This window comes from Megascapheus bottae, chromosome 2 (genome assembly GCF_031878675.1).
Source record: "Megascapheus bottae isolate mThoBot1 chromosome 2, mThoBot2.hap1, whole genome shotgun sequence".
Taxonomy (NCBI): Eukaryota; Metazoa; Chordata; class Mammalia; order Rodentia; family Geomyidae; genus Megascapheus; species Megascapheus bottae.
Genome location: NC_143510.1, coordinates 11,800,416 through 11,812,880, shown reverse-complemented (window position 1 = coordinate 11,812,880; position 12,465 = coordinate 11,800,416). Strand labels below are relative to the sequence as shown.

Here is a 12,465-nt window from a genome sequence, read left to right as displayed (position 1 = left end):
AAACATAATAGACATTACTTTAGGAAGGATAATTTTCTTCACATTAAGTTTCAGGTATTGATAAAATAAATACCTATGACAGTAGAGAAGAAGCTGGAAGAAGAGATGACATAAACTGGACTTTTAGGCAAGCTCTAAATAAAATATATACTTTTGTAATCACACATGAGACATTGGAGTATGTACATATTGAAAAGGAATGAAGAAAATGTTCCCCTAAGGAGAGGAACAGAAAAGCACAATGCCAATGTGCATCTGATCATACAAAATAATATGTGTCAAAATGAGCTCCAAAAACTGGAAACAAGAATTTTGTTTTGTCTTCTACAGAACTGTTTTTCTTTGCATTTTAATTTGTTTGCATCCTTGTATGTGTGGGAGTATAAAGAGATGCATAGAAATAGAGGGACAACGGGTAAACTAAAGCAGCAATGGACACTATGCTGAAAATGAATCATACAACCTGTGGATAGGATGGGAAGGAAAATTGGTGAAAGCAAAGGAAGAGGTGACATACAAACATACTGTTTTCATGTAACCCCTCTATTTTCTTAGCATTTTTAAATAAAAAGAATACAAAAAGAAAATGCACATAGTCAAATGGATGAAGAAAATGTATGTACATAATTTAGAAATATCATGATGATATCATGATGAGTAGTGGACATACCAGAGAAAGCAGAATAACAAGCAAGCATCTGAATATGTAAAACAAAATATATAAATATAAAATATAAAAAAGTATAAATCAAAATAGAGAATTTGAACTACTCTAAAACCACATTGGACTAGATTTTCCTTATGAACCTTGATTATTTTAGAATAAACTTTGTGATCTAGCAGTTTGCAAGTACTAGAAAACTATATTTTAAAACACAAATTAACAATAAAAGTAATTTCATATTAAAAGAATCTACAAAGTACATACTGATTTTTATATTGAATATGTGTTATACTGTAAGATTCACTCATTTTAAGTATTTCAGTGATTACTATATGTTTATAGTTGTGCAAGTATAAGCATAGTCTGATGTAAATAAATATTATCACCATAGGAATAAAACCACAAGCTCATAGAAGAGAAACACTGATATTTCTTGTAGATTTGCCTTCCCTCAAAATTTTATGAAATGGAATTCAACAACCTGTGATCTTTTGTACTAAGCTTATTTAGGTAAGTATGTTTCTGAAGTTAATCTTCCTCTAAACAAAAATATGTGTAGCTTTTGCAAAACAAAGTCAATGGAAATTCAAATTATGTTTATTTTCTTCAATTAGCTATTTAAAAAGACAAAAAGTAGGACCGGGAGTTTGGCCTAGTGGTAGAGTGCTTGCCAGGCATGCACGAAAACTCGGGTTTGATTCCTAGGTATGACATACATAGAAAAAAAGCTGGAAATGGTGCTGAGGCTCAAGTGGTAGAGCTCTAGCCTTGAGAAAGTCCAAGGACAGTGCTCAGGCCCTGAGCTCAAACCCAGGACTGGCAAAAAACAAAAACAAAAAATATACAGTTAAATCCATTATTTTCTTAATTATTTTTGTTTTAAGTAATATGAATAGTATACATTACACATAAGCAAGGACAGAAATGTCCACCTACTTAATAAAACAATTCTTAGGTTATCTCTTTCCTTACAGGAATCTATTATAGTCCTGAATGACTGAGTTTCAATGCTCAAGGACACATGAACAATATCTAAATAACCAAGTAAGGATGATTATATGTTATAAACTATAACAAAAGGAGAATCTGCATTTTAAAAGAGAATCATTTCAATATTTACTTCTAAGGAATTGTACTCAAAAACATATTCATATCAAACAAACACATCAATGAGCAATGGCAATACAATGGATTTGATAAAGCAAGCTCAAAAGATCTGAGGCTAATTCCATGTTTCCTGAAATTTTTAGTATACTATGAAACTTAATTAAAAGTAAAATGACTATAATGAATTCAAAGATTTTCCTTCATGTAGAATTTAACTTCTAATTTGCATGTATATTTTAGAGCTAACAAATATTTTTGTACATTACTTGAAAAAGAATATAATATAATTCCATATTCTTTTTTTCTTTTTTGCCAGTCCTGGCTTGAACTCAGGGCCTGATCACTGTCCTTGGGCTTTCTTAAGACTACTTCTCTACCACTTGAGTGACAGAACCACTTCCAGCATTTTTTGTATGTGGTACCAAGGAATTGAACCCCGGTCTTTTTGCATGCTAGACAAGCATTCTACCACTAAGCCAAACTCCCGGCCCCATTTTCTTTTTTTTTTTAATTATAATAATACATCTTCTGGGAGGCTCAGAAGTGAAAATAATAGTACAAATCATAGTTACTTGTCATATTTTTTAGGTAATCGAATCAGTGAAAACCCAAGATGAATTGACCAGGTAACATTTAACAGAATAAAATGATATAAATTGGTTTTTGCACTGTCCAACGGCTTTTAATTGTTGTGTAAGTATATGAATATTGTTTTACAGTGATGTTTCACATAATATAATCTCTAATTTTATACAAAATGGTATACTTAAAAATTTAAAAAGACATGTTATTACATCATTAATAGAAATTGAAACTTTGATATTAACTGTGGTTTGAATCTTTAAAATCTATTTCCTTATAAAGAGATCCCCAAACTTTTCTGATTTCAGTAAATGGATCACAAAAATGGATCAATTGTTACTGAGTTTATTTTAGTAGGCTTTTCTGGAGGATGGGAACTGCAAATTTTCTGCTTTGTGACCTTTTCCTTGATCTACAGTGCTTCTGTGCTGGGAAATATTCTCATTATAATCATAGTGATATTTAGTTCTTCCCTTCATTCACCCATGTACTTCCTCCTTGGAAACCTTTCCTTTTTAGACCTATGTCTCTCCAGTTCCACGACACCCAAGTTGATCACAAACTTGTTTACTGAACCTAAGACGATTTCTGTGTGGGGATGCATGACCCAGATATTCTTTATGCACTTCTTTGGGGGTGCTGAAATGACTCTTTTGATAGTCATGGCCTTTGACAGATATGTGGCCATTTGTAAACCTCTGCACTATAGGACAATCATGAACCCCAGGTTACTAAATAGGTTGGTGATATTTTCATGGATAATTGGTTTCTTGCACACTATGAGCCAGATGGTACTAACAGTGAACTTACCTTTTTGTGGCTACAACGTGATAGACAACATATTTTGTGACCTCCCTCTGGTGATCAAGCTTGCTTGTGTTGAAACCTATATACTAGAGTTGTTTGTCATTGCAGACAGTGGGCTTCTCTCTTTCATCAGTTTCATCCTTCTACTTGTTTCCTACACTGTTATCCTGGTCACTGTACAACAAAAATCACCTGGAGGGCTTCCTAAGGCTATGTCCACATTATCTGCCCACATCATTGTGGTCACTCTGTTCTTTGGACCCTGTATTTTTATTTATGCCTGGCCATTCAGTAGTTTTGCAAGCAATAAAACCCTTGCAGTTTTTTACACTGCTATCACACCTTTACTGAATCCTATTATTTATACCCTGAGAAATCAGAAAATGCAAGATGCTATGAGAAAATTACATTTGCAGCATATCAGCTCCATTTAGAATTACAGGTTTAACATTATATAATTAAGACAATTCTAATTCCAGAGTAAGACAAATTGAACTGATTATGCATTGTTTTATGTTCCAGGTAAGACTTATGACCAATGTAGAAAGATTAATACTAAATTATTTTAAATTCATAGTTAATGGTATTAAAGTATCTTTAACAATGACAGTGAGACAAGAAGCAAAATATCAAGCCAGAGAACACTGTCCTTTAGTTAATATATCTTTATTGGTAAGAAAATAACTGTAAAAGAATGCATGTATATTCTTAATGATGATGTTAACCGGGTAACACATGTTATTACTTAATGTATATTATCATTTAGTTATTTTGAATTTCGTGATTGTCATGTGTTTAATAAAGAAAAACAAATTGATATTTGTAAAGTCAGGAATGGATATGTCGGTGAACTCAAAAGTAAAGTAAATATAAAGTGCAACAGGGAAAAAAGTAATAGTAGATAATTTTAACAGAATTGCAGAGTATTCTTTGAAATTCTATAGCTGTGCATGTAAGAATACACTTTGATTTTAAAAAATAATAAACAAAGGTAAAACCCAAAATGTGTGCTTTTATTTTGTGGAATGTATTTTGTGGAATGTATCACACCTGTAAAATAGTTTAAAAAAAAACAAGAACTATAAAACAACAAAAAATACCCACTCAATTCTATTTATCATTTGACAATTACCAACCTTGAGGCTTTCCTGAATATAACTGAATAGAATTCCTAAATATAACGTTGAATTTGATTAAGCAGTGTGGACTGGGCTTTAAGAATGAGAAATTTGCTGGAGGTTGTGTTAAATGCTTAGAAGGAGAACAAAAGAAAAACATGCAGGAAAACCTAGCAGATTCAAAGAGCAAGATAAAATGTATATATATGCCTCAATTTTGATGTTAAAATAATTATTCTAAATGGTTTAAATGATAATCATATTCTTTGTATAATTTAATCATCAGAGCATCAAAGTGAGATTTTTTTTGTATGTGCCAATCCTGGAGCTTGAACTCAGGGTCTGGACACTGTCCTTGAGCTTTCTCAAGGTTAGCACTATACGATTTGAGTCACCACCACCTCTGGCTTTTTCTGTGTATGTGGTACACATACTGAGGGCTTTGTGCATGCTAGGCAAGCACTCTACCACTAAGGCACACTCCCGGCCTGGAATTATTTTTCTTTGCTAAGCAGCAATGAAAAACTTAAAATACCAGCATCAAAATGATTGACAACCATTTACAAATAAACAAAATTATAAATGTTTACTACTTACAATAACATCTACTTGCCATTGTGCAACAAGTATAATTTTATAAAAGGACTGTTGATAAAAATCTTCCATAAGCTATGCATTGGGTGGCTTACATCTGTAATCATATCTACTTAGGAGGCAGGGATTTGAGGATTGTGGTATAAAGTCATCACATGCAAGAAAATCTGTGAGACTATTACCTCTAATAGACTATCAAAGAAAAGGCTGAAGTAGAACTGTAGCTAAAGTTATAAATAGGTATTTGCCTTGAGCAAAGGAAGATCAGGAATAGTGGCCAGGTCCTGAGTTCAAGGCAGAAGGCAGGAAAAAAGTGTTCAATGAAAGATGTTTACAAATAACTACAAAGAATGAAACAATGAAATGATGGATTTTAATGAAAACAGGGATTAAAAAGCTAAGTAAAATCTAAGTGGATGTAAAAAGTTAACAACTTTAAAGAGAATACAGCATTCTACTAAAAGAGATAAAGAAGCATATATAAAGTTTAATGCATATTTTACAAAGTTAAGAAAAATTGGGGAAAGATGTAGGGTTGAGAGGGATGGGGAGAATAATAAAAGGACAGACATTGATAACTATTCATTGTATTCATATACTATTATGTTGAATGGCAATTCCTTTGTACAACTTAGAAGTAAAGATTTTAAAAGCATGTGTAAACAAATTAATGAAGACATCAAGTCAAGACATGAAGAAATGTCTCAATAAAGAGATAGGAATACTGAAAAAATGATGGAACTCAAGGAGGATAATATGTACAATGAAGTGGTATACCTCTAACGCAGGTACATAAAACAGAACTAGGCTTGAAAAAAGAGTAAATATTAGAGAGTGAAAAGAAATAAATATACCAAGAGATCTAAGAATTATTATAGAAGTTTAAAAAAATCTGGAGAACTCAATTAAGTATGTATTTCTAAATTGAATTGAGGAAGGAGAAGAAAACTGAACTGGGGACCTATTCAAAGAGGAATAGCAAAATACGTCCTAAATCTTGAAAAAGAGAAACCTATCCAGGTATCAGGGACTTTTAGAAGTCTAAACAAACTAGACCAGAAAAGAAACACTGCACACCACAAATAAAAAAAAATCCCAAACCAAGAGTGGAAAAAAGTATCAATGATTATAACAGGAATCAATGAACTAGAGACTAAAAGAATCATACTAGGGCTGGGAGTTTGGCCTAGTGATAGAGTGCTTGCCTAGCATGCATGAAGACCCAGGTTCAATTTCTTGGTACCACATACATAGAAAAAAGCCAGAAGTGGTGCTAAGGCTCAAGTGGTAGAGCTCTAGCCTTGAGAAAGTCCAAGGACAGTGCTCAGGCCCTTAGCTCAAGCCTAGGACTGGCAAAAAAAGAATCATACAAAGAATTATTGTTAAAGTATCTGACTTTGTTACCTGGCATATTATATATATATATATATATATTTATTTATTTATTTATTTACATTTATATGTTTGTTTGAGATGGAAAAGGGAAGGGGGGAAAACAAGATGATTGGGAGGTGGGGGATAGAAAATGGGTACAAAAACATGAGAAGGGGTATTAATGTGTGAGAAGTAATACCTACTCCCTGGAAAATGTAACTGTAATCCCTCTATACATTGCCCCTACAATAAAAAAATAAAGAAATGAAGTAAAATAAAATAATCATATAAAGAATCAAAAAATTTGATTATTCAAAAAGATTAACAACATTGATAAAAGAAAGGAAAAACCACAAATAAAATTAGAGATGAAAAAAGAGTTATTATATACAATTCAAGTAAAATCCAGAAGACTATAGGTGTGTACTTCTCAAACCTCTTTGCGAACAAATTGGAAAATCTTGTAAAAATCAATGCATTTCAACATGCCAAAACATGAGTCAAGAGAATATATATACTGAACAGATCTACAATAAGTAATGAAATTGAAATGACAATAGAGAATCCCCCCACCTCTGGCAAAAAAAAGTCTCAAGGACACAATGGATTTAAATCTGAACTCTGTAGACTATAAAGAAGAATTAATATCTCTAGTGTTCAAACTGTTTCATAATATAGAAAGAAAGGATCATTATCTAGTTAATTTTATTAGTCATAGATTATATACAACTCTAGACACATAAGAAAAAAAGAACGTTATAAACCAGTTTCTTTGATGAAGTTAGACTCAGTACTCCCTAATAAAATATTTGCAAACCAAATTCAACAATGAAAAAGTTTTACAGTTTGTTTCATCCTAAGGATGCAAGTCTAGTTCAATAAATGTAATCCAATAGACACAATGCAGAATAGTAACAGAATCAAAGACAATAATCACATGATCATTGCAATAAATACATAAAAAGTATGTGATTAAAATCTAATTTTTTAAAAGATAATCATCTGGAGAAGCGAAAAAAACCAGAGGGAACATATTTATTTTTTATTTTTATTTTTGCCAGTCCTGGGCTTGAGCTCAGGGTCTGAGCAACTGTCCTTGGACTTTCTCAAGGCTAGAGCTCTACCACTTGAGCCCCAGCACCATTTCTGGCTTTTTTTTCTATTCATGTGGTACCGAGGAATTGAACCCGAGTCTTTGTGCATGCTAGGCTAGCACTCTACCACTAGGCCAAACTCTCAGCTCAGAAAATATTTTTTAAAAGGCTATTTATGACAAATTTATAAACCAACATTATACTAATTGGTGAACAGAAAAACCATTTCCTGTACAATCTAGAAACAAGACAACGATTCAATATACTACTGGAATTCTTAGAACAAGATAACATAAAAAGGATCCAAATTGTTAAGGAAGTCACCTTACCCCTATTTACAGATGACAAGATCTTATATTCAACAGGACCTTAAAGACTCCATCTCAAGTTTATATAGGGCACAAATAACCCTGGCAAAGTATCAGAAATAAAATCAACCCACAAAATCCAGTAGCTTTTCTGAACACTAAAAATTAATATCCTCAAGAAAACAAAATCTAAGGTTAAACTTAACCAAATAAGAACTTCTACAATGAAAACCATAAAGCTTTGAAGAAAAACATTGAAGAACACACTAGGAAGTGGAAAGACATCCTGTTTGTGAACTTGCTTAATTAATATTTCAAACTGTTTATATAGAATTACAAAAATGTCCAAATAGCAAAAGATATCCTTGAAGAAAACCAGAAGCAAAACAAAATCAAAAACAAATGCTGTATGTCTTACTCATCTAGTCTTCAAACTTTACTAGAGAGAAATGGTAGCAAAACAGTCTGGTTTTGGCACAAAAACAGACATAAAGATCAATGAGATTAGAGGCCTCATGGTATCTAAGTTTTAACAAGAAAGTTAAAAAATACAGGTAAGAAAAGACACCTTCTTTAATAAATTAGGGTGGGACAATTTGACATCAGTATGCAAAATAAAACTGAACTTTTGTTTGCTACCTTGCACTAACACTAATTCAAATGGATCAAAGACCTCAGTGTGAAAACTAAGACTGTGAAACTACTACCAAAAGGACTAGAAAGAAAGTCATTACTAGCATTATTATATTTTACCTAAGTAACATTTAAATATTGAACATAACCAATATTTAAGACAAAATGACTGTAGCAAAAATTATGAAAATGATAAGAAAATTCTGTAATCTATGTCTGAAGCATTTTTCAAACATGTTTCACTGTCTTGAAATAAGAATACCTATTTGTTAATATCCCACCAATATAAAAGGTGAAAATAGTAATATCTCATTTTTACAAAGACAGAAGAGATATTTTTGCATTCCCTATTGATGTTTTTCTTGCTTTCATATCTTGGAGTTTATTTTTATTGGCATCATTTTATATGGTCATAGGTACATAGCTATTGAGGTATTGTAATCCTCTGCTAGCCACAGACTAATTATTACAAATAAGGGAAACCATGGAGCCTATGTTTCATTGGGTCATGCTATCAGTCTCTGAGGAACCCATAGCAATTAAATTACTTTTTTCCTTTATCAAAGGATCCATTTAAATGCTGTTGTCTTTTATAACAGCGGGTAAAATTGTATCACTGGATGATAAATTTTATGTATCCAGGACTTTATATGAGCCTTAGTCCTGAAGCAAATTGGTAAATTTTATAGCCTTTGAAGTTACTGTACATTTTTTAGTACTTGTTGCAATAAAACATAATCAGCGAACATGGAAGGGACCACTAGGACTGTGATGAGGTGGAGTAAATTAAAACAAATTAGATTTTCTTTATTTTGAGAAAGTTTTATTTTTGTGATAACACTGGAAAAGCATCTATAAATAAAGGCCAAATGCATCATTCGAAGGAAAAAGGACTTAGACACATTAAAATTGTTTGGATGCACAGGTAAGATAAGAGTTTTTAATGTAGATATACTTTGTATTATTGTATCACATAAGAAAACCTCCTGTTTGGTTTTATTTTTTGTGATAGAATTGCTTTTAAAAGATGAATAATAGACTGAATTTTGATTTAGAAAAATCACAGAATGCTACCTTTCATAAAGAGAATACATAAGTAAAATTTAAAAATGCTATGAAAAGAATGACTTAAATATTTAAATACTCATTCAGTTGAAAACTCACACACAAACAGACAGCTTTGATCTTCTTTGCACTTTCATGTTTGAAAAAACTTGATAATACTACACGTTGCAGATACACAGAAGACCAATAATCCATAGCTGAATGTCATATTCTTATATACACAAGTGTATATGTATGTGTAGGAACATCATATCGCACACACACACACACACACACACACACACACACACACACACCCCACATACAGATGCTTTTATTTTAAGAGAACAAATGTGTTTATGTACATATATATTTTTTCAATGACAATAATTGTGGGTGGTTCTTACACTGATGAAGATATAAAATATTCCAATGAACTATGAATCTACAATAAGAATTAAAGAAATGAACTAAAAAGAGACTCACTGAATTAAATGATTTAATGAAGTTTGTGTCTTGATTTCATTAAATGTATTTACTCTTCAAAATTTAAGCAACTTAGCTGAGTCCACTTTAGACAGTAGCGGGATATGTGTGACGTACTGTCATCTTGAAAAATCGTAAGGATAAATGATCCATAAATAAAAATGACTGTGAAGAAAGATCCAAATAGTCCAAATTACTTTTCTTTTTTATTTTGGAAAATTATTTTATAAAGATATTCTCAATGTAACCTGTTAATATTTTTGTTTGTCCATTTTATATTTCTTTCTGTAAGCAAACTTTAGTGATTCATGTCACTATATATGCTTGTGAGTCAACAAATGGAGGACCCCATAGTGGTCAGCATTTTAATTTTAATTTTTAAAACTTTTTCTGCATTGATAGGTTAAACCAATTCCATTGAGATCTTTGATCCATTTGAATTAGTACTGGTGCAAGGTGGCAATTTTTTTTTTTTGCCAGTCCTGGGCTTTGGCTCAGGGGCTGAGCTTTGTCCTTGGGTTTTCTCAAGGCTAGAGCTCTACCACTTAAGCCAAAGCACCACTTCTGGTATTTTTTCTATGTATGTGGTATCTATGTATGAGGAATCGAACCTGGGTCTTTGTGCATGCTAAGCAAGCACTCTACCACTAGGCCGAATTCCCGGCCCAGAAAAATTTTAATTAACCTTTCCACTTCTTAGTGTCTTCTTCAATATTTTCCTTCAAAGTTGTATGATTTTGATTGTAGAAGTTCTTTCTTAGTTAGGCTTATTCCTGGATTTTGTTTTCTTGAGGCACTTCCCAACAAAGTTGAGTTTCTAATTTCCCTGTCTAATCATTGTTGGTATTCAGAAATGGTATCTAAGTTTTAACTTCTGCAATGCACTTGTTCTACATCCTAATCTTATTGAAAGACATTAGAGTTTCAGTATACCAATAGATATGAAAATAAATACATTCATCAAGAATAACACATATAAAAATGTTATTTCATTTTGTAACCATCACATAAGAATGACAGATAACACTTTTTTGGTTAAATTTATTGAAGATTTAAGAATATTTTGAGAGGACAGCTATCATTTTAGGGGGCCATTAAGAGTTATTCAAGTCTAAAGTTGAATTATTATTTACAGCTTCAATTTAACCTCAATTACCAATTAGTTTTTCAGCACATAATTTTACATCAATCATCAATATTGTCATGTTTTCTTACTATTCTATAGTTTCCTTCAAACATACCTGATGCATATTTTATGTCAGTAACAATTTTATAATCAAGAACTCAGATATTCTATCTGACAAATATAATGTAACCCTTCTATTAATTACAATAAAAATATATAGAAAAATGTATTTGTCAATGAATTCACTGACAGCTTAAAAATATGAATATATACACTATCATTGATTTTGAAGTATTTTATATGACCCTGACAAAGTTTTCAGAAAATCTGTTGCAGAGAAGAAAAAGAATGGATAATAAATATACTTGAATATCCTATTGACTGACTCAGATTAATCTGCCAACAGATTTCTCCATATCTATCACTTACTTTTGTGCTGTAAGAATCATCTTAATCTATAAAACAGATGAACAAGGGTAGTTATAGTTCCAAAAGTTCCATGAAAACAAATAGTTCAATCAGTAATACTTAGTTTACTGCTTCATTGCTTTTTGTGATTCCCTCTTTTCTCCTTTTAGATAACATCTGGTTAACTCCTGCAAATGGACAAATGGATACACTAAATAGAAACACAAGTATTTCTGAGTTCATCCTTCTGGGGCTTTCCAGTTCTCAAGAAACTCAAATATACTTTTTTGCTATCTTCCTTTTTGTCTATATTGCCATCGTAGTGGGAAATCTCCTTATTGTAATCTCTGTGATATTTGACCATCATCTTCACTCCCCTATGTATTTCCTTTTAGCAAATTTATCATTTTTTGACTTATGCCTTTCCTCTGTGGCTACACCCAAGGTGATTGCAGACTTTCTTAGAAAATATAAGACCATTTCACTATGGGGTTGCATGGCCCAAATGTTTTTTATGCACTTCTTTGGTGGTGGTGAAATGGCTCTCTTGATAGCTATGGCTGTAGACAGGTATGTTGCCATATGCAAGCCATTGCACTACAAAACTATCATCAGCCATAGAGTACTAATTATGTTTATATTACTTTCATGGGTTACTGGTTTCATACATACCACAAGCCAAATGGCTTTCATAATGGGTTTACCTTTTTGTGGTTCCAATGTTGTGGACAGCATATTCTGTGACCTTTCCCTGGTAATTAAGCTTGCCTGTACAGAGACTTATTTCCTACAGCTCTTAGTGATTGCTGACAGTGGGCTTCTGTCTTTGGTCTGCTTCATTCTGTTGCTCATATCCTACATCATCATGTTGGCCACCATTTGCCACCATTCCTCCAGTGCATCCTCCAAGGCTGTATCCACACTATCCGCACATATCACTGTAGTAACTCTCTTCTTTGGTCCAGCTATCTTCATCTATGCTTTCCCATTCAATAGTTATTCTGTAGATAAATTTCTTTCTGTGTTTTACTCTGTACTCACTCCCTTTCTTAATCCAATTATTTATACACTGAGAAATCAGGAAATGAAAGCAGCCATTAAGAGACTAAGCAGCTATTAA

At 32.2% G+C, this 12,465-nt stretch overlaps 2 protein-coding genes across 2 annotated transcripts; both read left to right on the top strand.

Moving 5' to 3' along the window:
• Window positions 1-2,664: 2,664 nt before the first annotated feature.
• Window positions 2,665-3,594, top strand: LOC150066382 (olfactory receptor 4L1-like). The gene has a single exon (XM_090352736.1). The coding sequence runs from the start codon at window positions 2,665-2,667 to the stop codon at window positions 3,592-3,594; it is 930 nt and encodes a 309-aa protein (XP_090208862.1).
• A 7,953-nt stretch (window positions 3,595-11,547) lies between these two features.
• On the top strand, window positions 11,548-12,465 carry LOC150066381 (olfactory receptor 4K13-like). The gene has a single exon (XM_090354566.1). The coding sequence runs from the start codon at window positions 11,548-11,550 to the stop codon at window positions 12,463-12,465; it is 918 nt and encodes a 305-aa protein (XP_090210692.1).